At 35.0% G+C, this 27,231-nt stretch overlaps 1 protein-coding gene across 1 annotated transcript in view; it reads right to left on the minus strand.

The window, feature by feature from the left end:
• Nucleotides 1-27,231, minus strand: part of LOC108711350 (protein FAM189A1) — a 323,792-nt gene that overhangs the window by 55,741 nt on the left and 240,820 nt on the right. Inside the window, exon 5 of the mRNA XM_018253002.2 lies at nt 9,397-9,504. Coding sequence (XP_018108491.1) covers nt 9,397-9,504 — 108 coding nt within the window. The remainder of the gene's footprint in view (nt 1-9,396; nt 9,505-27,231) is intronic.

The raw sequence follows: 27,231 nt of genomic DNA on the forward strand, positions 1-27,231 counted from the left end.
ACAGTTTGCAATACTCATAAATGTGCTGCGAGAAGAAGGTTCACATCTCTCCCAGGAGCTAATGGAAATCATAAAGAGAAGTTGCAAAGGGGTAAAGAAATAATACGGGTATTATTTCTTGACAAACTAATGACATTATCAGATGAATACAGACACATATCAAAGTGAAACAACATTTCCCTCTATATAAGGGAAATGTGTTCTTTAATGGATGATGGATTTGGGAAGTGGAAAGAAAAAAGGCAAAATACAGTGCAGCTAAATGGAGAGTTAGCTTAATAGATTTCTTTCATTACCTTGTCTTGTTTCTTATACAGTGCTCTCATGCATAACGTTTATATGCATCATTTTTTAGTTTTAGTGACTTCCAGTTTTATAGAACTGATACTTAAAGAAGGACAAGAAATCTTAAAAACAATTAAAAACAATTGAACACCCCAAAATATCATAGGAGTAGGAGCATCCCATACCTCCTAATATGAACCTACCGTCCTTCCTTCAACCATTGTGCTTCTTCTTATGCATTTATAAGTAGAGGTATTCTTTAAAGCTATTATTATTATCATATTACTATTAATAATACTACCATTGCATTTATGTTATTTGGGGGATGGGGCTGCAGAGGGAAACATTTTCTCCACTTTAAAAATGCATCTTTCCCTTTTCAGATACTAAGCGGCCTATTTACTTAGCTCGAGTGAAGGTATAGAAGAAAAAAAACTTTGAATTTCGAATGTTTTTTTTGGCTACTTCGACCACCGAATTGGCTACTTCGACCTTCGACTACGACTTCGAAACAAACGATTCGAACTAAACAACTTTCGACTATTCAATCATTCGATAGTCGAAGAACTGTCTCTTTAAAAAAAACTTCGACCCCCTACTTTGCCACCTAAAACCTACCGAAGAAGGTCCCCATAGGCTTTCTAACAATTTTTAGGTCGAAGAAAAATCGTTCGATCGATGGATTAAAATCCTTCGAGTCGAACGATTCAAAGGATTTAATCGTTCGATTGAACGATTTTTCGTTCGATCGTTCGAACTATTTGCGGTAAATCCTTCGACTTCGATAGTCGAAGGATTTACATTCGGCAGTCGAATATCAAAGGTTAATTAACCCTCGATATTCAACCCTATGTAAATCTGCCCCTTAGCTGTTGATTTTATACTTGGGCTTTGCCTTACTTTAGTATAAATACCACTCATATTTGTATACAACGTATTGTTGTATATTTCCAATATAAGAGGACCATGTGAATGATACTTAGTGGAAGACCTAGGTTCCTTGCACACAGTGACTGGGTAGGAGAGGACATTAAGCTTTCAGACAGCATGGGAACATTTGTTTTCATTCATGGAAACAATTATTTTTATTCTACCCATTTTGGTAGACCAAGCCACGAAATTTGTCAGGCTAAGTTTATGTATACATACTAAGATTAAAGCATGTAAATGAGATAAATGATCTGCCAAAATTGTTAGCAAAAAGGGCACTAATAAAATGCCAGCCATCAATATTGTACACAAATTAAAGAGCATCATGAAAATCTATGCAATTATTTTGGCTGAATAAAGGATGCTTACATTTTGGCAAAGTGTTTCCCCTTCATTACCATTTATGGCTTTTCAATCTTTTTGTAACTGTCGATGGCCATGATTTTTTTCCATGATTAGTTCATTGAAAAGTTAATTGTAAAGATTCTTTATTAAAAAATGACTTTGAAAAGTGGAATAATCATCTTCACAAACTTGCAATGGCCCAGAATAGATTACGTTGATTTATTCTGCCACTGAGAGTTTCTGTGAGAGGCATTATTGCTAAAGATGCTTTTTATCTTGGTGATAAAGTACTGTGCATATGTTCTGTATGCAGATGTCTGTGGGATGTATTTACATATTCCAAAAGTTCAACCTCATTGTAAGAAGTGTGAATATGTAATAAAGGCATTCAAATCCCCTCATCTGTGACTTAAGTAAGTTTTTAGTGGTATCCAAAGCCCTATAGCATAATAACGTATGTCATGAAATATAAAACCAGTTGTGCCAGGGCCTTGCATTGCAAAGATTAAAACAAAGTGACCATAAGCAACTTAACAAATGAACACAAATGACATTTAATACTAGACAGAAAAGATGGATAACACTATCAATAACAAAGAGTTACTACAATTAGTTTTTCCCATTGGTCCAACTTATACCTGTTTACTAAGCTGTAAAAGAAGTGTTCTAAATGGAGAATGAAACAGGGAAGTCAAAGTTGCTGTGATCCAGAGCTAACCGTTACATTTGAGATTAGTTTGTTGTGCCAGGAACAAGGGAATATTGAAGAGTGGAGAACTATTTCTCTAACTGATATTTCTGAAGTCAAATATGCTTTGGAAACACACATTTTAAAACTATTGGCCCCTATCTAATTGCTTACAAAACAGTTTTAGGTGATTAATAAAAATTGTATTTTCTGGAAAAAATTGATGTAATCTGCCTGAATACTCAATACAGAATAAAATTGTCTCCAATCGATTTGTTTGCCCACCACTGAGAAGCAGTTTTCTTACATACTTAAAATTAATCAAGGAAACATTTGTTAAAAAAACTGTGATACCAGCTATCAGCAGTGTCTATGAGTTCTCTAACACCCTTGTCTGCATGGAGGTTATTTGGGTTCTAAAGTCGTTAGAAATAGTTCTATCTTCATTCCGCACTGTCCTTATAAATAGCTTTACTGAGCACATCTCCTATAAAAGTGGAAGTTTTGATCTACACATTATCTGAGTCAATTCCCAGGTTCATGAGTAGTTTTTAATACCATTGCTCCGGCATCTCAGACCTGTTGAGGTTGCATATAAGTCAATGGGAGAAGTCCCAATGAATTTTTAATGTGTGCTGGGTTTCGTGCAATACCACAAAGTTTTCGGGCAAAAAGCATAAGAAATTGGAGCTTTCGGGTGAAAAATCCAACAAAAACGTGAAAATCTGATTTTTTTTTTCCCGCAAAGCTAATTTTCGGGAAAATCAAATAATAAATACGAACAAATTAGATCAGAGTTTGTGGCTGGAAATGCTGAGATAAATTCTGACTTTGATAAATAACCCCCTAAATATTATACAATATTAAAACTGAAATACAAGCAGGATACTTATCAAAGGCACACACATTATTCCAGATAATGTCAAACTACTGTAACTCAAATTGAGTATGTGATCTTCTTATGTGGTGCTCGAAGTCGTAAGTACCCTCTTATTTTACAACTGAGGTACATTGTTTTTAAATAATACATAAGTACACAAGTAACTTTACAATATTTAGCTATATTCATGGCTCTTTTGTGATAAAACGATGTTTATTAAAAAGTACAATGAAGCCATGTTTTGGCTCATTGGAAATGTAATAAAAGTCATATAAAAAAGTCATTTGCATTACTGCAAGAATACAAGAGATGCAGAGAGCATTGGCAGGTGCTGTATTTCTCTTTATTCATTTAATGTCTTTCTGTGTCAATATTAAGGGGCAGATTTATCAAGGGTCGAAGTGATATTTCAAATTCAAAATTCGAATTTTAGCATTTTTTAATGGTCTAAACTTTCAAATTCGATTCCAGTTTTTCAAAAAATTTTAATTTTCGAGATTTATCATTGGCCTTTTAAGAACTCAAATTTGACTATTCCCCTACCTAAAACCTGCAAAATTGCTGTTTAATTCAATGGGAGACATCCAGGGATCAATTTGGAGTTGTTTGCAGCCTTCCTGGCATTCAAGTTTTTTCCAGATTTTTTTACATTGGAAATCAATTCGAGTTTTCAGGTCGATCCTATTTAACCTAGTTTAATTTTGAATTCATGGGGGTTTATGGGAGTTTTAAAAAACTCACATGAATTCGAAATTGACCCTTGATAAATGTGTCGCTAAGTCTTCTTAATAACTATTAAAAAGATCTATCTCATGAATAATATAATATTAAATTTGATTATGCAGATTATCTGGCTGCAAAAGTGTTTACCTTACTATTTTTTTATATTTTTGCTTAATCTTCACCAAACAAAGGATATTTGTTATGCCTCTGCTAAAACTGCATGAATCTGTGTTTATGTTAGCTATAAGCATCTAGTCCCTTAAAAAACTAGCTATTCTTATTTCTTCTTTACTACAACCTTTACACTCAGGATTCAGTGATATTGCAGTTACTTTATTTACACCTTGCAAAATAATTTTTTAAAAATACAATATGACGAGACTTGAGCAACATTTGTGGACCCGTTGGTATTGAGTATTGCTTACCAATACAGTATATCTTCAAGATATAATAATGGGATACATTTTAAAGTTGGAATATTTCTAAATTCTAACTGTATAAAACCCCCTGCGTGGCTGCAGTCTATTCATATTTTAATATTTTCTATATTTCTAAAATGTTATTATAATCTGTATCGCACCAGGATGTCCCTTAAACTATCACTGCATACAAGCAGTCATCATTTGACCAGTGTAACCTTGAGTATTTGGAATGAAGTGTTGGCTGGCCACCTGCAGTGATCAGTGATTTAGGAAACACAACTATGAAATATATATAGGATTCTATTGCTTTTTAAAACTGAGAAAATGCAAGGCTTTTCTTATTGTGTCACTAACAAGTAAATACTCTTCATATTACATTACATTTTTTCCTAAATTATCACTCCATATAAACTTGTTTGACTATTGTGGAGTTAATAACACTTGCCCATCCAGACCTGTTGAGAAGTACCAAGTATTTGAGCAAGCTGCTTAAATAAAAAGAGTTCTTCAAAAGTCTCTGTATCCTCCATAGAGTGATGCTAATGTTCTGAATAAAAGGTCTGATAACATTGATAAAAGTAAACATAGTGTGGAATTAATTCTACTAAAAAACAGGCATTTATACTAAGAACATGGAAAAACTAAACTAACATACAGCACTAATGAATGCAACATGAGGCCACTGATTAAGCTATTATATTAGTATAATAAATTTGGGAGTGGGATCAGTCTGTGATTAGCAACACTCAGATCTTACTGCTGTCTACAGTTACCAAACTATATTAGGTCTACTTACAGCAGAACAACATTATGCATCCTCTGAAATGTAACAGTACAACAGGATTTAAACATGTCTCCAAACTGAAAATAATAAAAATATAATCTATATAAGGTCACATTTAAACATAAACTCTTCAGTAGCCTTCGGTTGATATTCTGTCTTTGATTTTCTGCTTAATTGCTTCATGAAATTGCAAATAACTAGAATAATATGTTATAGAAAACCTGCATTGCTGATGTCTTCCTGCTGGGTGTTTATCATAACAACGATAGAGGATTGCATAGACTCTGTTACAATCCTTATATTATACATTATTATCCAGCAGGATTCCACTAGCTGTCAAAATTAAACAGCATTTAAGGCACTAAGTTAAATCTTCAAAATTATTGTTGCAAGTACAGTAAATGTTCTATCATTGCAGCTTCTATGCATTTATTTATTTCTAGAAACATGGTAATTACCTCTCTATTCTATACAAGTGGCAGATTTATAAAGGGGGAAAAATATTGTCTGGAAAAAATAAGTCAAAGCTAGAAAAGTTGCAGTCGCATTTGTTACAACATTGAACGCCCATTGACAATGCGTTTTGCAAAATTCTCCCCATTTCGCGAATTTCCTGCAAAGTTTTTCGGTGAAGCGAGAAACAAAGTCGCCACTTAATATTTATATTTATATTTAAGGGGCAAATTTATCACAGGTTGAGGTGAATTTTCGAATGAAAAAAATCGAATTTACGCTATTTTTTGTGTGCTTCGACTAGGGAATAGTCCAAATTCGATTCGAGTTTGAAATAATTCCAAAAAATTAATAAATTTATCATGTACTGTCTCTTTAAAAATTCGACTTCGACCATTCGCCATCTAAAACGAATTGCTGTTTTAGCCTGTGGGGGACCTCCTAGAAACTATTTGGAGTTTTTTTTGGAAAAACTTTGAACCAAATTCGATTGAATGCGATATTCCTTCGATTCGAACGATTCGTATTCGGCCGTATATGGACCTATTCGATCGAAAACTGACTTATTCGACCAAAAGAACTTCGGTTGGTCTTTTTGAATTCGAATTTCGAAGTTTTTTCAATTTGAAATTCGACCCTTGATAAATATGCCCCTAAATGTTAATAAGGACATTTGCCAGTAAATGTTTATCTGCCATTTCCATTTAACAAGGTATATACCAAATACAAATGTAATGTAAATATAATAATGAAGAAACAAAAGTTTTTTTAAATACAGTTTTGCGTCCAAGTTTGATGGAGACGTCTGTAACATATTACATGGCATGCATTTCCCACATATGCTGGAATCTAACCAAGACCAATTTAGATGCATGGTCATGAAGATATGAAAATAACATACAATTTTTATTTGAACTCAGCAGTTCCTCCAGTTGCAAAATGTATAGTTTAAACGGTATGACATATACTGTATCTGTTCACATGGTAAGGGGTGAGGACTTGTGAATAGATCTTCCCGATTGCCTACTAATTATGTAAAGTATTCATTAATGATTATACACAGTTTTTTTCTGTCCCCATGGAATTTTATTTATGCTGCAAACTGCCGGTGCATTCTGGAACCTTTAGGCATGGAATGATTCAGCAATTTATTTCTATATTTGTGTTTTAGACATATTTATGCTAAATATTTATTTATTGACTGAATAAACCTTGGGTGCAAGGGTGCAATACTTAATTTATTTATAAAACTCCAAGTGGTGGCAAAGAAGTAGAGGCAAGACTAGAACAAGATATGTAAGCTGTGAAGCCATGAATAACATTTGATTATCACATTGCTGCCCCAAAGATTTCCATCTAGCAGCATGACAGGTCACTCTGCACAGTTTGTAATCATGACAAAATTCTATAATATATGCAGCTCAAAATGCTACTGAAAAAATATAAACCAGCACAATTGCAGCATACTGTAAATTAAGAACAGAGCCTTAATTGTGAAGGTTGTTAAATAAGGATTACAAACATAACATTTTGATTAAATATTTGTCACATTATCTATCCCCTAAATTTAAATATCACCTTTGTGTATTTCTTATACTCAGACCAGATGCAACACATGCAAAATGCCTAATCCATTAGGAATGGACACGTGACAAGCTGTTAATAAATAAGATGACCTTCATTTGGTCGCCACTAAACTGTAATTGGGGAGCAGCAAGAAATTACAATAATTGCAGAAATAATAAAGGCAGATGCTGGGCAAGAAGAATTCTTAGCTAAGTATCTAAGCAAACACCAGGACATTAAGAGCAGTGCTCTAATGTATAAACAAGAAGAGAAAACACAACTGTTGCCTTAATATATTCATCAGAATTCTAAGGGTTTCATTTAACCTGAAAACAGTGTGAAATGTTATAAAGTAGTGCTGTTTTGGAAATGTTTTAGAGGTTTGAATGTTATTTGCACAGCAGAGATATTTCTTGGTGCTAACATTAATAAAGCTTAGCCATCTATAGAAAGTTCAACAAATATGTTTATATATGGATGTATATCAGCCAATGCACTAATTATGCTACTGTAGTATATTCTAGCACATCTCCTCCACCCTTACAATATTTTTAATTAAGGTCATTAATATGGAAATTGTCTATTGGTCCAGTGGGTTGATTGGTGGGATACTTGATAATTAAGAAGTATATAGCCACTACTATTAACCACCTGACGAAAAAAACAGCAGTCAAACAGTCAAAACAAACAAGTCAAACAAACCATAATTAAATATCATTTGTCTGAAATATCTTTTTTTAAAACGTATGAGTATAGGGCTCAATCAAAGTAATGTAAACAGAAATATTGTATTTATAAACTATATAAATAGTATATAAATATTTTTTTTAAACTGATGCCTATTAAAAAAATAAATACTATTACTATAAAAGGAGATAATCATGGAAGAACAGCATGTATTTAAATGTGATCCATTTGCTGATGGGTAAAGTTTATAATACAAGCCTTTCTATTACTTAGAAAGGGTATGTTATTTTGCGTACAATTTATTTCAAAGTATATACAATATATCATGGATGCTATATTAGAATGAAAATGTTACCTGTTGGAAAAGAGTGGAAATTAGTAGAAGAAAATGAGACGTAAAAGTATAATAATTATAATACAGTGGAAAAAGAGAATGGGTAATGACTGCAGAAGAGTTGACACTATAATTGTTGTCACACTATTTTTATTATGGGAATAGGATAGGATAAGAATGGCTGACACTTTATTACAGAGCATATGGTAGTGGGAGAAGAGCCAATACCGTTTTAAAGTATAACATTTATTATACATACTGTAAGTGAGGTGACAGTTGGACAGCTGACTGTTATTAAGGGTATTTGAGAGTGGGAGGAGAATTGACAATTTATTTTACAGAGGTGGGTAAAAAGATGACAGTGTTTAAAAGTGGGGGTTAAAGAAATGTGAAAAGTATGTTGTGCAGGGCTGTGGTGGTTGTTGATGAAGAGCTGAAGTTCTGTTTTGTAAAGGGCAGATATTGCCAAACACTATGTGGTATTTTATTTTAACAATGTGACAACTGGAAAAAAGTAGGCATTACATTTCTTGGAGGGGAGCTGACATGGAGAAAAGAGATTACACTTTATTTCACAGAAGGAAGTGACTGTTAAGGAAGAGCATACCAATTAATCTCTTCAACAGAGATCAGGTCACCTATTTTACAGATATTAGTCAGCAATGAAAGAAGAACTGGCAGTCCTTTATTACAGTGGGGTGGTGAAGTTAGGAAAAAAGTAGGTGGAGTTTGAATGTAGGGAGGCTCAACAACTGGGGAGCAGTGTGTTGCCGGTAGAGAAATCTTATGTGTATGCTAATTCAGGTAAATATGACCCAGTATTTGTTTATTGAAGAAAAAAAAAAAGATTTTTCATGTTGTTTCTTTAATTCATGTTTTAAGTTCTGCTCTTTTGATCCCTTTGCCTTTGTCTTTTGAAATCAGCATTTCTAACTCTCTTTACTTTTATCACATTTGTATCACTCCTTTTCTTCATCTCCATGCTTTTCTTTTGATGAGCAGTGTTCCTTTCTGCTAGCCACTGCTATGTTGTCCTAATTTTCTTATGTTTTTCCCTTTACCTCATTTCTCTCCTCCTAATTGCATCTCTACATATTTGCTGCTTTTTGTTTTGCTAAATTTTTTTCTTTTATTTGGCTTCACCTTATGTGTTTTATGGACAGGTGTATTGGATTACAACAATTCATCAGAATATAGGAATTATGAATGGACAAATGTGCCATGGGGGAATAGCTTTCAGTGATCTGAAAAAGAAAGATGTTATGCTGTGTTCTCAGGTATAATGATAGGGTTACTCACCAGCTGCAGGACATCAGTAGAAACCATCTGCATGCAGCACATTGCAGTCGCCAAAGCACAAACAATAGTTGAGATAATATTCAGAGCACACACACTGAACAAAAGGTCCTGTAAAGAGATGAACAGAAAACAGGAGAGTGGTTTTAATCTTTGAAATGTACAGTATGTGACATGACTGCAAAGATCTTTAATTGGCTTGATAATAACTGCTGTCACTTGTATCTATTCAATGCTAAATTAATTATTCTGAATTATGTTTGTTCCGAACTTTGCCCATTACCAGCAGTATTATAGGTGTTCAATGTGTTGCAATTCATTGGTGGCAAGAGAAATGTTCATTTGCAATAAAGATAAACACTGAATATATACTGTATGTATAAAATAGACAAGGTAAAATAAATTCCCTCTCCAAAAATGACTGACAATCAAAACTTTAGGAAACTCAAGCATTCAGCAGAGACCACCACTGAATATATAAAATTGCATCTTTGTTAAATCAAAGATGCAGAATTGCTCAGCATACTGTGTTTTTGTGTAAATGAAATTACACTATACAGATATAGCTGTGTTAAAGGAAAACTTTTATATAATATTGAGTGGCATAATAACCAATCTTACTTAACTGGAATTTATATTTAAGCAGATATTGCTCTTTTACATCTTGTCCCTTTAGTCAACATTTTATGATATTCTTTGTGCTGCCTCAGAGATCAGCTGACCAGAAATACTGCAGCTCTAACTGTAACAGGAAGAAGTATGGAAGCAAAAGGCAGAACTCTGCCTTTATTGTCACATGTGACCTAACGTTTTCTATTTAGGATTACCCAATGGCACATACTACTAAAAAAGTATATTATGAAAATGGTTTATTTACATGAAGCAGGGTTTCCATATGAGCTGTTTTATAGCTGTTTTATACAATATATTATTACCTACATTGTTCGGGGGTATAGTTTTCCTTTAAATGAAGGAGCTGCAGCAAATACCTACTCGCCTCTTTCTAATAAAGAGAATGGAGAGCACCATGTATCATTAAAGTATGTTCCACCTGTACATTTCAAAATCATCTGTAAATCCACAGTGGTGTTCTCTATTGAATACATGACTTCTTTACAAGCAAACTTCCTCTCTTAAAGCAAGTTCTTCCCCCTCGATAAAGAGTCAAACAAAATCATTCTTTTGTTCACTATCCCTGACATTGTACTGCAGTGCTTTGTGGAAAGACCGACTTTGACAAAGAAAGATGAGTTACTGAGGAATGGTTGGCCATGAGTCAATGAGGGACTAATTGGCCATGCATCAAATTTTATTTAAAACCAGCCTCTTTATGAGATTCATTAGATATAGTCCAGCTCACCAAAATGTCCATCTATCTGTTATGCCATGCCATATAATAAACTTAACTGACATGCTAAGGCTTCAACCTACTACATATTTATAAACGGTTATTTATAATTTCAAAATCAATTTATTTATCAAACATTCTTCTTCAGTCAAATATTGTATAAGAACAAATTAACTAAAAGTGCTGCATTTCCTACAGCCATTAACCTGCCAGTAAAAGCTTTGCTTGCTTGCTACAACTATTGTTGTATTATTGTTTATTCTAACACAATATAAGCCAGCTCAGTCAACATACATGCCTTGGCAGTCACAAAACAAATGTTCTGTAGGAGCGACATACACCCAAAAATAATACTCTTAGTGTTCCATTACCTGGATTTAGCAAAATAATCACCTGTATTGTAGTTATTGTTTCCATGGAAACTAATGTGATTTTGGTGCATTCTAATTACTCTATCCTATTTTTAATACATAGCACATATGTATATATATATGTATATATATGTATATATATGTATATATATATGTATATATATATATATATATATATATATATATATATATATATATATATATATATATATATATATATATATATATATATATATAGTGAATAAACTACCCCTTCTTGTAAAATATAAGAATATTATAAGTTACAATGACCATATAAAAACATATCCTCATATTTTGCAACTTTATTTATTATAATACACAAGTTTCAGTGAGTCATATGACAGAAATGACATCACTAAGCTCTAATTATAACCAGTGCCATCACTAAGAACAGCTTATATAGTGAATAAAGTACCCCCTCTTGTAAAATATAAGGATATTATAAGTTACCAAGGAGTTTCATGACCATATAAAAACACGAGGCCAAAGGCCAAGTGTTTTTATACAGGGCATGAAACTCCGAGGTTACTTTTAATATCCTCATATCTTGCAACAGGGGGTACTTTATTTATTATAATACACAAATTTCAGTCATGTGACAGAAATTACATCAGAACTCACCGTTTATAACTGATGACATCAGAACTCTTTCAAAGCACTTCACAACTCTGCTCCACCCTACATCTCTGAACTCATCTCAATATACTCACCCAACCGCTTACTACGCTCCTCTACTGACCTGCTACTCAACTCTTCTCTCATTACCTCCTCACATGCTCGCATTCAAGACTTTGCAAGGGCTGCACCCCTCCTCTGGAACTCTCTCCAACGGTCTGTCCGACTTTCTCCCAACCTTTCTGCTTTCAAAAAATCTCTGGAAATGCACTTCTTTCGAGAAGCCTACCCTCACTCTGCTTAACTACCAAACGCAACACCACATACAATACCACATTTCTCACCCACTTAATTTGATCTTGCCCACTCCCACACCTTGTGTATTACTCCCTTCCCTGTAGACTGTATGCCTATGCATAGGGCCTTCCTCACCAGGGATGTAGCGAACTGCCGATTTGGTGTTCGTGAACGCCGTTCGCGAACACCGGCAAAAAATGCGAACGTTCGCGGACAGTTCGCGAACTTCGAACACCCGCTAAAATCGTTCGATTCGAACGATCGAAGGATTTTCATTCGAATCGAACGATCGAAGCCATTCGATCGAATGCTTTTCATTCGATCGAATGCTTACAATCGTTCGAACGAATGGAAATCGTTCGATTTTTAGCGGTCGAAGGAATTCGAATGGTCGAATGGTCGAACGATCAAACGCGAACTCAAAATGCGAACGTTCCCAAACGTTCGCGAACATTCGGCGGACGCGAACGGTCGAAGTTCGCGCAAACTAGTTCGCAGCAGAACAGTTCGCTACATCCCTATTCCTCACCTTTTTGTACCTGTATTGATTGTGATGTTTGTTACTCCATATATTCTATATATGTAATTCATGTGATGTAGTTGTATAATCACATTTACTTTACAGTGCTACGCAATATGTTGGCGCTATATAAATACATGTTAATAATAACTCACCGTTTATAAGGATATAATTTACAAGATATTCATAGCTTTTGTGTATTATAAGGATATAATTTACAGGATATTCATGACTCTTGTATATTAAATATATATATATATATATCTATATATAGATATATATATATATCTATATATATATATATATCTATATATATATATATATATATATTGCTAATTTTTTTTCACCAAATTAGCGAATATATATTCGCAAATTTCAAAACCAGCACACCCATATAAAATCTTCACCTTTTTATTATGAGTACATCATATCATAGTCCATACAATGCCATTATCCTTGCGAAAGGTCCTAATGAGGACTGATGCATTGGAATCTGATCTGATGTACTAACAATACAAAGGTGAAGATTTTATATGGATGTGCCAGTTTTGAAGTTTGCGGATAAATATATATATAAATTATAATTGTACACCCCAGAGTGTGGATATTATCAGATACTCATTGTATATCTGTCTGTCTGTCTGTCTATCTATCTATCTATACACTGATTCGAGTTGCTGCTCCAAAGACAATGGATGTACAACTAGGAATGCTCCAAAGGCATATATGATTATTGACCATGGTTTGTAATGGTCATAATAATGACATAACCAAAGCATGTAGAACAAACAGGAGAGTAACCACGTGGCAGTTTCCAATTTATTTTGTAAGGTCCAAAGGCAAAACGGCAGATACAAATCCTCCTATACAAAACAACAAATGCAGTTCTGGAGTCTGACACAAGTCCATTCAAAGTTCCAAGAAGACTCAGTAAATAATGGCTGAACAGTAGTACAGCAGTAGAGCTGATGTGCAGGAGTCCTTTCCAGGAGTCCCTGAAGACTGTCTTCCAAGTCTCTCCTGGTGGCTCCTTTTATGCCCCTATTAGCCCAACCCCCCAGTTTGCTCTAAAGGAGTGTAGATGTATTGGATCCTAAATGACAGGATTATCTTTCCCAGGTGACTCTGCCTATTGTTCTTTTTGTGGTATGCACAGCCATGTTGGAACAACTGGGGTATCAGAACTTAATCTCATTTCTTTATAGAAACTCAAGTTTTTATCTAGAAAGAGATCAAATTATTAATAGTGTTCACATATCCATAACAGTAATGTGTAATAAGTGACCAGGAAATGCTACCTGCTGGTACTTTTTTTACTTTAAAGGGGTGGTTAACCTTTGGGTTAACTTTTAGTATGTTATAGAATGGCCAATTCTAAGCAACTGTTTATTTGGTCTTCATTATTTATTTTTGTAGTTTTTGAATTATCTGCCCTTTCCTTCTAACTCTTTCCCCTTTTTCAAAAGGGGGTTACTGATCCTGTCTAAAACAAATGGTCTATAAGGCTACAAATTTATTGTTATTGCTACCTTTTATTACTCATCATTCTATTCAGATCCTCCCCTATTCCATATTCTCATTCAAATAAATCCATGTTTGCCAGAGTAATTTGGACCCTAGTAACCCGATTGCCAACATTGCAAAATGGAGACCTGCTAATTAAAAATAAAGAGCTAAATAACTCAAAAACCACAGATAATAAAAAATGAAAACCAATTGCAAATTGTCTCAAATTTTCACTCTCTACATCAGGGATCCCCAACCTTTTTCACCCATGAGCAACATTCAGATGTAAAAAGAGTTAGGGAGCAACACAAGCATGAAAAATGTTCCTGGGTGGTGCCAAATAAGGACTGTGATTGACTATTGGTAGCCTCTATGTGGACTGGCAGCCTACAGGAGGTTCTGGTTGGCAGTACATCTGGTTTTCATGCAACCAAAACTTGCCTCCAAACCTGGAATTAAAAAATAAGCACCTGATTTGAGGCCACTGAGAGCAACATCCAAGGGGTTGGGGAGCAACATGTTGCTCGCGAGCTACTGGTTGGGGATCACTGCTCTACATCATACTAAAAGTACTTAAAAGCGAGCCACCCCTTTCAGAGACCTCTTGCTCAAGTAATGTTTAGAATGACTCTACATCATACTAAAAGTACTTAAAAGCGAGCCACCCCTTTCAGAGACCTCTTGCTCAAGTAATGTTTAGAATGACTATTGTATAGCTGCCTTTGCCTGTTGAAATAAGATGTATACCCTATGTACTCTCTCTATGGTTGCCATTGGTGCACAGGCCTCATGCATTTGCACAGTGGATTATAATAGTTAGCATGTAAATAAACTCATCCTCCACAAATTAAATTGGAAATGTTTCCCTGAACTTGCTACCACAGTAGAATTTTCAATCTATATACTGTATGTTTGACTATGACTTTGGTATTGATAAGATGGTCGGAAGAGTCTTTTTTCAGAGTAACTTTATGCATACAAACATTGAACTACATTCTAACATGATATGTCGCTGTGTTTGTAAGGCCCTTGATTTATGACTGCTGACAACTAAAGTGATGAGCTATACTGCAAGAAAAATTACTATGGAAAGTGAAAATGTACAAGTTACCAGAGCAAATAAAATAGAAGTGTCACCTAAATACTGACAAGGCTTGAGATAAGTGCTAAGCAATTGGGGTATCTGCCCATGCAACAATTCTGATATTATTAATATGATAGGTTATTAGAATATGTGGGTCTATCATCACAACTCATGTCTTTGTTGATGGTATGACAAAGACAGTTTCAAGCAAATATTGACTCCTCTTCATGGAAAAAAAATTTAACAAGTTTATGTTTTTAGTGAATTGGCTTTTAATCTTTCCACGCTTACCAGACAAGAGGCAACAATATATATTATTGCGTCAGTACTGTAGATTACATAATACATATAATGGGTTAGACAAGAGCATAAAAGCTTGCATTCTCTTGACACCTTTAATAATGCATCTGTATTCATAATTGAGCAGGTGGCTGAAAAAACCCCAACTTTACATAATTTTATAATTAGTTTATAATATTAATTTGGAAACGAGCTGCTGTAAAATAACGTTTTATTTAAACACGACCATGACTGTGGTTCCTTTAGAGCCCTGGTTACTTTATTTCATTACATCTGCCCTGTTAATTATGAAATTGAAAGCCACCTTTCCTCTTTCACTGAATTATAAATGACAGTAAATATATTCATTTAATTAAAATCCTGTTGAGAATTGGTTTAGAGAGGGAAGAGACAAAGCCTGGGCACTTAAGTATTTAAATAACAGGAGACTGATTGGGGATAAAACAGGCTACTTTGATTTAATTCAGGATGTTGGAAGCGTGCAAAGCTGGTTCTCATTCAATACATGTATTCTGTGATATGGTGTAAATAATAATTCAAGTCTGTCCGTATTAAATTCTGGATTCTAAGATTTTTTTTTAAAGCATAGCATAATTTCATGTGCACAAATATAAATCAGTTGCACCTTTAGTTTCACCGACCTTAATTGTCATTTGGTATTCAATTTCCCTTAGTCTTATTCAAACTGAAACAACAGAAGGATCATAAGCAGGAAAGGACATTGCTGCCTTAATGTAATTCTGGTAACTTCGCCTAGGAGGTTGTATAGTGCATCAGGCAATCTGCGGAAGTTCTCAGGTTAATTTAGGGTGTATCAATGAGGAATCACAGTGGCAACCTAAGAACTAACCTGGACACTGTTCAGCATGTATTCTATTATTTGTTCAGAGGTACTATCATTGGAATATTATCTTTGTACTTGTGCCTGAAAACAATGAGTCACCTCTACAGCAAAAAATTGTATTACTATAGTTCTAACGGCAAAATCCTTGTTTTTGCCTTAGTTTTTTTTTCAATAGAAGGTAGAAGAATAATGCAAAACACTCCACCACTCTCACATCATCTACTGTACACTGAACTGCAATTCATTTTACCCTCTGCTGGATTGAAAAGCTCAGAGAATTTGTAATGCTTGTTGAAACCTGGCTTTAGCGCTTGGCATCTCTTCCCTAGTGAGAATACTTTTGTATTCCCTTTCCTTTATGATCTTTCAGATAATTAAAAAACATCCATCCTTTGCCCAGTTTCTAGAGAAATTGAAGCTAGGATTAATTAAAAATGGAACACAGGCACAGTCTTATAAACAATAAAACAACTTTAAGCATACAAGTCACCAATGCAAATTCCTAAAATGAGCAGTTAAATTAAAAGGGTGTTAAAGGCTTTCATTCTAAAAGATTGGTATACCAAATTGGCAAGATTATTCATATCCTTTGATCTGGATATAAAAAGCTCATTCTGTTTAACATAATGTTATACAACAAGCCGCTCATTTCACAGTGTGATTTAAATCATTAAATAAAATGCAGTTATTTACACAAATGAGTCTCTGGCTAAACAAAACGCTTTTTCTTTATTATACATATTTTTTTGCTTTAGATGTAATAAAATGTGCAAATGAATTATCAAAGAATAGTCTAGATTAGCAATTAGTCTTTTTTTTAAGGTTTCAAATTCTAATTACAGAAAATGCCTAGTTCTACGCCTATTTGCAGAAAAAAAAACAACAAAGGCATATTTATCAATATCTGAATTTGGGAATTTTCAAGTTTTTCAAAAAGACTCAAAAATTCACCAAGCTCAAGTGTGTGATTATTTATTAAAAACCTCAAAATTTTGGTTTATTGAAAATGTGAAAAAAAACCACAAACACCGCAAATTCACATTCTAATTATTTTTAGTGAGTCCACAAGCAAAAACAAAAAAGAGAGAGTTTTAGTTCAAAATAGTTCTTAGCTCCGTTAAGACTTGAAATCCACCCCTCAGGGACACAGATACTGTATGTTCTAAAGATTATACATTTCTGCCAGACCAGACAAAAATTTGCAAGTAGACGATTTACCCCCATTTAAAAAAAAACATGCCAGTACCACTGTAGATTTGAGTTCTTTCTCTTACATAGCTAACTCGGACCCTTCTGTTTCTTTTAGCAAAAAAATGTGGCTAGCAGTGATTTAAAAGCTAAAAAATATAAAGATATAAGTTTGAATGCAGGAAAGCATAAAAGTTTGTTAAAATGCTGTAGGTCTGAAACATGGTGGCTGAATGTCACATCATTTAACACTGGTAGCAAATGTTTCCTTGTGAACTGTAAAATGGACAATTCTTCTCAAGGCTTGTATATGTTTTCAATATGCTATAGCCTAAGGCAGTGCTGTCCAACTTCTGTGCTACTGAGGGCCGGAATTTTTCTTGTGTAAATGGTGGGGGGGTCGATAATGGAAGCCAGTGTTAGCCACTCCTTGTTTTAGACCACACCCATGTTACCACAAAACATGTTTACATTAATAGCACACCAAAAAATCAAATGGTTGGTGCTCACTGCAGGGATATCACTCATGTGAAAAAAGTTAAGTCATATTAGACATACGCTTAAATCCATATGCCTCATCCTCCCCTGTGGATAACACAGCACCCCCCGCCACATGATTAAACACCTTAGGGGCCCCTAACAATAATTTTCAAATGCTTACAAACCCCCAGAACAAATTCCAGGCTTATGCTTCACATGCAGAGCAGGGCACACACAGGGAGCATAGGGAAGGCAGAGTATGGCACACACTGGCAGAGTATGGCACACCCAAGGACAATAGGGCAGGCATATTATGGCACACACAGGGAGCATGGGGCAGGCAGAGTATGACACACACAGGGAGCATGGGACAGGCAGAGCGGGGCACACACAGGGAGCATAAGGCAGAACAGAGCAGGAGACAAGGAAACCCATCAGGACCAGTCTAATATGTACTACATGCAGTGACACAGTGCTGGTGCCCCATTAGTTTTTTGAATAAGGTGTGAACAGGTGAACAATGTGGGCAGTTTCAGTCTGGGTCTCAGGTGTGAACAGTACAGGGCTTTATGATGTCTAATAGAAGTGTTGCAAGTGTGAACAATCCAGGGGGATTACAGTTTGAATTTGAGATTTAAACAATGCAGGGGCCAGTTAATCTCTGTAGTGATACCTATTAAAGTTTACACATGGTAAACAGACACAGCAGGCAGACTTTCATGTGGAGGGCCATACAACGAGGCCAGTTGGACAGCCCTGGCCTAAGGTAACGATTAGGGTTTTGGCCATTGTATTAAAACCTATTTAAAAACAGTATGTTTGTTTTTTAGAAGAAGAAAAAGAGGTAAAATCTTATTTGCCTTGACAGAGCCTCCTAACTTCAAATTTGATTTTAAACTCCTTGTTCTTTACAAATCCCTTTTTATAATTGGCTTGGTTTTTACTTAATATTGAGCGCTGTTTAGCCTTCCAAGAACCGCATTTGATATTCTCTCCTCTCAATTCTTCTTACTTTCAATGACACTGAAGGATCTGTGGTTTTATAGACAAGTTTAGCATCTCCAAAATGAGAGAGATACGTTTATTTTGAGACCACAGTCCCCAGCGTTTGACCTTTTCACCTTGTGGAGTCCCAGGGCCTAGAAAATCATCTTAAAGAAGTTTTTGGGACCTCTCCACCTCTATTAATTTCCTTTTCCTACTTTATTTTCAAATGACGGTCTTGGACATATATTTTTAATCTATATACTGAATTAATTCACCTTCTAATTAATTATATTTACACTAGAACTTTAAATTAATGAATTCAATTTTATATTGATAACAATATAATTGTAATCTATTTAGCAGTAGCACCTTGTATTTTCACCAAACAATTCAATTATTTTTTCATTAATTTAGCAATTTATATTACAAGTAAGGGTACAGTGTGTGATTGCAATCAGTTTGGGCATTATCACTATTTATTCTTCTACCAATCTAATTGTTATCATCATCAGGTAGAATACTGTATACCTTTTTAAATCAATTAATTGATAGTATTTAAATAATTAATTATTAATTTTATAATCATTGATCGTATTACTCAAGCACTGGCACTTTATTTAATTAATGAATTTCTGTACACCACTTACAACCATTTTTAATATGAGTATAAGAATAAACACCAAATCAATTGTGTTCACAAGTTGTTTATTGAAATAATATTCTGTAGACAAATTTTGTCTATTTATGCAAGCAAATTCTATATATTGTATCTAAGAGAGTGGGGGGGGGGGGTTTACCACCTTTTCTTCTTCTAAAATAAATTAACTGATACCAGTAAATTATACCTCCCTCTCTCTTAAAGGTGAATTTTATAAAACAATAAGTCTGCCTTTTTTTCCTGTTTTTTAACCATATTTAAAAACTGTACACAAATAAATATACTAGTAAAAAATTTAAGTATGTACATGATAAAATAATCCATTAGGGATGCAAATGAAATATAGCATCCAGTATACTCAATTTATATGCCTTGACATCTTGCTGGCAAAAAGAGAATGGCTAGAGGAAGAAAGTGCTTGGCTGGAATAGAGACATGGGCAATGCAGTCTTTCCATTTATCTGAGAGAGTTGTGATACACACTACAGAACACTGTACAGGAAAAAAATTATAGCTATTTTTCTCTTTATAGTTATTTTTTCCTTTGCTTAACAAACAATAATAAACAATATCCTTATAATTACCTGTCAAAGCAAAACCACACAAAAGAAATAGTACTTATTGACAGGGTAAATCTGGCTTTTCCGAGTTAATTTGGATGTATATAATAAGCGAATCAAGAAATAAATGCACTAATGCTAGCATAGGAAGAGCAAAGATGATATCAACTGGAAAAATGCATGAGGAAATTGGCTTCTATTACTTTAACATTCATTTTTTAAAAACAGAGGTGAAATTGAACTTGGCAGGGATATTAGCCTTGCAAATGATGTTACATCATGTATTTAGGTTAATAAAAATGTCTGCTTCACAATCTCCTATATAATTCAACAAAGTATTAGCAATTCTGCTGCAAGGAAGGGAGGTTTAGTATCAGAGAACAAGAAAAAACATCCCAAATCCCACATACATACAAGCATATGGGGTAATTGCTGATAGACAGCAAGGTAAAAATGTGCTTCTCTGCTGAAGGACATAATTATTTGAGTAAAATCCATATAAAAGCAAAGCTGAAAGCTCTTTTACAATGAAAAATGCTTTTGTTTTATGTTTAGTATGCATTTAAAGTGTGAGATCTGAGATGTTTCCCTGTGTTAGTGTAAAATTATTTTGGGCCCCCACTAATCTGTCTTCTCAAGAAGGCTAAAGCTAAATGGGGAAATGTAGCTTCAGTAGGAAATGTTATGCACAGGAGTCTTTTTCCACTCACAGGTTTTCTGTGACTGTTATATAATGCAATGCAGAGCTAGCAACAATACAGTCTTGCAGGATGGAGTTGACCTGTTCATTTACAGTACTTGGTTACTTTTGATACATTCTTCCCGTGTGTCATTCTCTGCCTGCCCCATGCTCCCTATGTGTGCCATGCTCTGCCTGCCCATGCTCCCTATGTGTGCCATAATATGCCTGCCCTATTGTCCTTGGGTGTGCCATACTCTGCCAGTGTGTGCCATACTCTGCCTTCCCTATGCTCCCTGTGTGTGCCCTGCTCTGCATGTGAAGCATAAGCCTGGAATTTGTTCTGGGGGTTTGTAAGCACTTGAAAATTATTGTTAGGGGCCCCTAAGGTGTTTAATCATGTGCTGGGGGGTGCTGTGTTATCCACAGGGGAGGATGAGGCATATGGATTTAAGCATAACTTTTTTCACATGAGTGATATCCCTGCAGTGAGCACTAACCATTAGTCATTTGAGTAAGTGATACTTCTCACTGAATGCCCTCTCTGATCTTTTGCTTCTCAGTCAATGTATTTGTTCCATACAGTGTTTGATCATTAACAGGGACATTAACATCTCCCAACTTTTGATAAAACATATCACAATTGTCTTCAAGGAAATGAGTATCTTGTGTAAACAAATATAATTTTATGGATTTGCTTTGCTTTTATTGGAAGTTGCATCTGTAAGGACTCAAAAGGTTAACAGCCCCTATGGATAGAAATCCTCTAGCTACTAAGTCCTGGTACCTGCATGTAAGTCATCTAGTTGGTTTATCTTTGTTTATTGGCATATAGAATTAGTGACCACTTCCTGTTAGTTTTAATAGTGCAGTTGGCCTTCATCTTCTGACCCAGATAGACATCTGCTGGGGAACCCCATGTCAAAAAGGCCCAGTAAAAGAGTCAAAGAGGGACAATCCTTCTAGAAAAGTTGGAAAACTGGAACCATTTGAATGAGAATTAGACAGATAAAGGACTAGCTTTGTTAAAGTACGTTCTAGGATTTAAAATAGTAAGATTTAGATAGAAAGAGCTTTGTGCTCCACTAAAGGACTGTAGGATAGGCTATTTCTCCTTGTTAAGGTTATTCTTATTGTCTGAGTCATATATGCCTGATCTAATACATAATTGTATACCACTTTAAGCAAAGCCTTTTCCACAGATCATATTCTCTCATATCCTAGGTCAGCATGACCTACTTGGAGAGTCCCTAAAAGTCCAAATTCTGTTTATCACCATAAACAAACATTATATGTTTAATTGTACTTTTGGTCAAGGATGATCTCATTAGACTGGACTAGGTGAATGGTCATTCGATACCTGTTATTTTTTAAACTGAATACTCTTTTCTAATTGGTTATGGTGGGAAACCACCTTAAAGCATAATCATTAACTAATCATGTATGTACTTGACCTATAAATAAATGGTCTGTCCACCAATATGGTAGAACAGAACAAAAAGATACTTCCGTGTCTTGATTCTGGTCTCTGCAATATTGCATTCGTATATTCCTGCAGTCTGACAATCCATTTTTGTACCTGGCATCCTTTAGGCATTACTTGTCTAAAATGAATCAACCACAGTGCTGAAGTTGAATCTGAATAAAATACAAACCTCTTGGTTGTTCATAGGTTTGAGGATTACCTCAACAGCAGCCATGTCCTGGGAACCATAGTTTGATTCTATATCCTAGAGTGCATGGTAAATTATAAAACTAGATATACATCCAGCCTGTGGCCCAGAAGCCGCCACTGTGACCTTATTTCTCAGCAAGTCACTGGTTTGCTATATTGTCTACTTTTATGGTCAATAATTTTGTCCTCCAAGCAAAAATAAATGGGAAGCACCAAGCAAATAAAAAAATGGAATATCTGTCCCCCCAGCAAGATGTCATTTGCTTTGCTTTGATATTGTATGCTGTTTACAATTTTCACTCTACTCAAGAAAACATGTTCAGATTCAATCACATCCATTTAATTGCATAGCCTCCTGCTGAAAAAAACTCCTGTTGAGAAAGTGCATTTATTTTTATAAATGTAAGTTATTAGCATGCTGGAAAATATCTTAAATATCAACAAATGGCATTTAGAGGGGAAAAACAGTGCATCTCAAAAGGCTTAGAGAAGCCAGATAATTGAGTTAAAATGTCAGGAATAGAAGTGTGTTTCCTAATCACTGACCTTACTTCAAACTGTAATCAACATGATCATTACATAAATGATGCTTCAGTGTCATTACTGCCAGTGACAATCTGTGACTTGATTTTGAGCAAAACTCTGACCATTCAGCAATAATATTGTGCATATTCTTATTTACAGCCTGCAAAGTACAAAATAGAGTCCCTCTAACTAGTAGTAGTAGGAACACAGTAGTAGGAAGACGGTTATGTGTATTCTAGGCACGGTAATATAACGTATTCAACTGACAAGTGCAAAGTAGAATAGAAGAAATTGTTATAGTGATTATTTAAAGGGGCAAGAAAAGCCACTGAACTGAAATTATGAGAGTAATAAAAAAATTAAACCGATTGCTGTGGCTCTCTAAACAGGGATCATATTTATTGCCAGACCTCTTTTAAATGGTTTTTATTGCAAAGAAATAATCAGCTATTATTAGCAACATATTTTTCCAGGCACAAAATATGATCTCTCCTAAGTGAGACCTTCACCTCGATTTTAATTAAAATAAACTTTTTCCTGGGCAGAAACATTTTTGTTGACTTTTCAAAAATATTTTGCTAAACATGCTTTTATGTATATTGCTATGGGTTATGATGGCTAAACAATCTCACAGCAGGTGAGCACTTAAGGAATAAGACAAATTCTATGGTAATTTAAAAAAAATGCTTTTGAAAATTGCATGTAATCTTTGGGGGGAAACGCACACGAAAATACCTGAAATGTTTTTTTTTATAAAAAAATATTTGCATTTTGCTTAAATTTGCAAGAAGATTTGAATGGTAGTAGGGTGTTTCTACAATAAAATAATTCCCTGAAGACATACTGAGCAGGTAAGTGACACTCACCGGCTAATGGATGCAGCCATAACATAGACAAGCTAGAGAAAGCACATTCCATCAGTGGAAAAAATAAATGCAATAGCTTCTATCTCAGAAACAGATTACTGCAAATATGTCCAGGCTGTATAAAGGAAAGGTTTGCTTGTGAAATGCTCTCTTTAAGTGCCTGCATAAGTTTCTAATGGATCATAATAATAACTATTTGCTTTTGGAACAAAAATACAAAATGGTAAAAGACTTCTGAAGCATACAGTAGTTCCTCCATTCATGCATCTATTCATACATTACAGATAAAAATAGGTGATAAATATAGGTGAAATATATGGGAATTCTTGTACCAGCATCTAGAAGTAGTATTAGCACTGGACTTAAGTAGTACTTTCACATTGAAATTAACTTTTGTTATGTCATAGAGGACCCGTTTTAAGCAAACCAATAAGTTGTCCTTTGTTTTTGTTTTGTTGGCCATTTTTATTGACTAAGGAATGTCTTGAGGTAGCAAGTAGACTCTCAACTGTAGAATTGCTTCATATGTACATAAAAGTGGATCAGCGCCTCTGGTAGCGGAGAGAAATGAACAACAGAAAAAAAGCAAAATAGAGTGTAGTATTTTCAAAAAAAGGGAAAAAAGGTTCATTTAAACCCCACGTGTTGTTATGGAAAATTGGTGACGTTGTATTACAAATTCTGATTTGTTCCTCCAAGTGTGATAAAAATCTTGTGTGGTTGCCCTTTAAAGTGACTGTTAGATTCTTTTAGCATGCATGCAGATACTTCCACTGAAACTGGCTAAAATGCCTACTTACAAGACGGCAACTTGAGAGAGCAGCATAGATGATATTATGGGCAAGCTTAAAGTTGCCATCTTGTAAGTAGGCATTTTAGCCAGTGTAGGGACCTATAGGATCTGCTATCCCTATAGAGTTAATTCCCTACCCTTTTTCTCATATCCTTTGTTATTGTGCATAAGCCCTTGTAACAGTTCATATGTAACAACTACAGCTATAGGCCAAAGGGTGTAATACCACTTCCTGCCATGCTGCTATATAGTGTTGTGTAGGGAGTGGCCTCTTCCTCTTTGGCTCCTGGTGTCTGTGCTACTAGGTGATTCCCATTGAGCCTGGGATCACCAAGGCCCCAGTAAAGCCATTTACCCCAAATGGACCTGAAACCTTTGGTGCTTAAGTCGGGGACCAGGCAAACCCCGTGAACGAGGAACAGCAAGCTTAGTCAGTCAATTGTAATAGACTCTGTAGGAGAGTGAGACAGAGTTTTAGCAGAAAGAGCAGTTGTCATTCCACCGAGGATTGGTAGAAGGAAGTTGCTTCCTACAAGGCTTCCCTTGTTGTTGCCTTTAGTACAGGAAACTCAGTGATAGGGACCTAGGTCAGCAGAGGACTGCCTGATCTCTACATTGATTGATCCCAATCCCCACATTGGTAACATCTGTCTTGTAGGAATTGATGTACACCTGCCTGCTGAGGCTACAAGGAGTTACAACTATCTGACTGTATGTTGGCACTCTGTCCACTGTGATTCCATCTGCTGTTACCTCCTATGTCATGTGAGTAAAACCTGGGGACATTTGCTTTGAATAATAAATCCTTCCTGTTATTTCATCAAAGAACATCCATTTTATCTACTTTTGCACTTAATAGCCTGTGTTGTGTAGTTCTACTACATCTTAAAGAGGAAGCTTCCATCTGGCGAAGGCCCTGCCCTTTTGTGTAGGTCACATGTAACCCATGCTCACTTCACTAGCTGGACTCTTTAACTCTATATTGGCAGGATAGCCCAAAAAAGCGTTACACCAGTTTCGGTGGAAGTATCTGCATGCATGCTGAAAGAATCTAACGGTCACTTTAAAGGGCAACCACACACAATTTGTATCACACTTGGAAGAACAAATCTGAATTTAAAGGGGAAAGTAATGCAAAATATCACCAATTTTCAATTACAACACGTAGGGGCCGATTTACTTAGCTCGAGTGAAGGAATAGAGGAAAAAAAACTTAGAATTTCGAATGTTTTTTTTGGCTACTTCGACCTTCAACTACGACTTCGACGAGAAATAGAGCTGGTCAACTAGGAGCCAAAATCCCCATTGAATTAAGGGGTGTGCAAGACTGTATAAATCCCCCTTGCCATCTTGAGAGCTATGTAAAGAGGCAGGGAAGAGTGCATAAAAAGAATACATCTGTTTTTGCAATTGCAACAATGAAAACTTTAACCAAAAAAACGAAAAAGAAAGAAAACACTGCTCAGATTTTTTTTTTTGTGAGGTCACTTTTATTTTTTGCCCTTGAAATGAATGTGCTTTATTTGTGGGATAGGACATACGAAGCTACTGCTTCGTTATCATAATTTATATTGTAATCCAAAAAAACCACTAAAGCATTGCAAAAATCAAAATCTATACAGTCTCCATAATTTGGTTTACATTTTTTTGTTTCATCATTACAACTTATGTTTTCTACCACATTTGATTAACATGAGAAAAATGTATTTAGTGTTATGTGCACACAGTGATTATCTGAATAATATCTGTATAGTTGCAACATCAAACTACCACCTTACATACATATCATTTTCACAACAAAATGCCTGTGATGTTTCCTCTGGAATTTGTTTGCATCTGAAGCCAGACCAGAAGCAACAAAAATGTGACTGATGTTACCATTGTGTTTTGTATATATGTGTACGGGGGTGTATATGTGCAACATAGATATATGATTAGTATAGTAAATCTTACAGTATCGTTTTATGACTAAAAGAAAGAAAAAAAACTACTTTGCAGATTTCTAGTTTAAATACCAAATGACATTTTTAGAGATGTAGTGAAAATAACTTTCCTTTCTCCTTGGTTGACTTCAATTATGTCCTTGACTTCTAACATCAAAATGATCTGAACAAAGATAATGAGCAGTAAAGCTTTTTCACCCATGAAATTACTACATACACCTTTTTGCATTCAAGGACAGATGTTTTTTATTCAATGTCATTTTTTCTTAAAGATCTATAATTGTATTGTGAATTGTTGTACACTGAGAGGGTGTTAATTGGTAAAGGACAGGGAAGTGCTTTATTGGCAAGCCTAACTAAAACTTTCAATTATTTAGTAATTCTCTGTGCCACTGAAATTGTCTCTGCTATCTATTACAACTAGCCAGGCTGATTTATTACCATTCTTAGAAATTAACTCCACCTGGTTTACTTCACAGTTAATAGATATGCAAACTGCAGGCTAAATATCATTTTCAATTATCAACTGCAAACACGTATTACTTGTATTTATAGTTAATTTATCAATCTGCCCACCC

Source organism: Xenopus laevis, chromosome 3L (assembly GCF_017654675.1).
Source record: "Xenopus laevis strain J_2021 chromosome 3L, Xenopus_laevis_v10.1, whole genome shotgun sequence".
Classification (NCBI taxonomy): Eukaryota; Metazoa; Chordata; class Amphibia; order Anura; family Pipidae; genus Xenopus; species Xenopus laevis.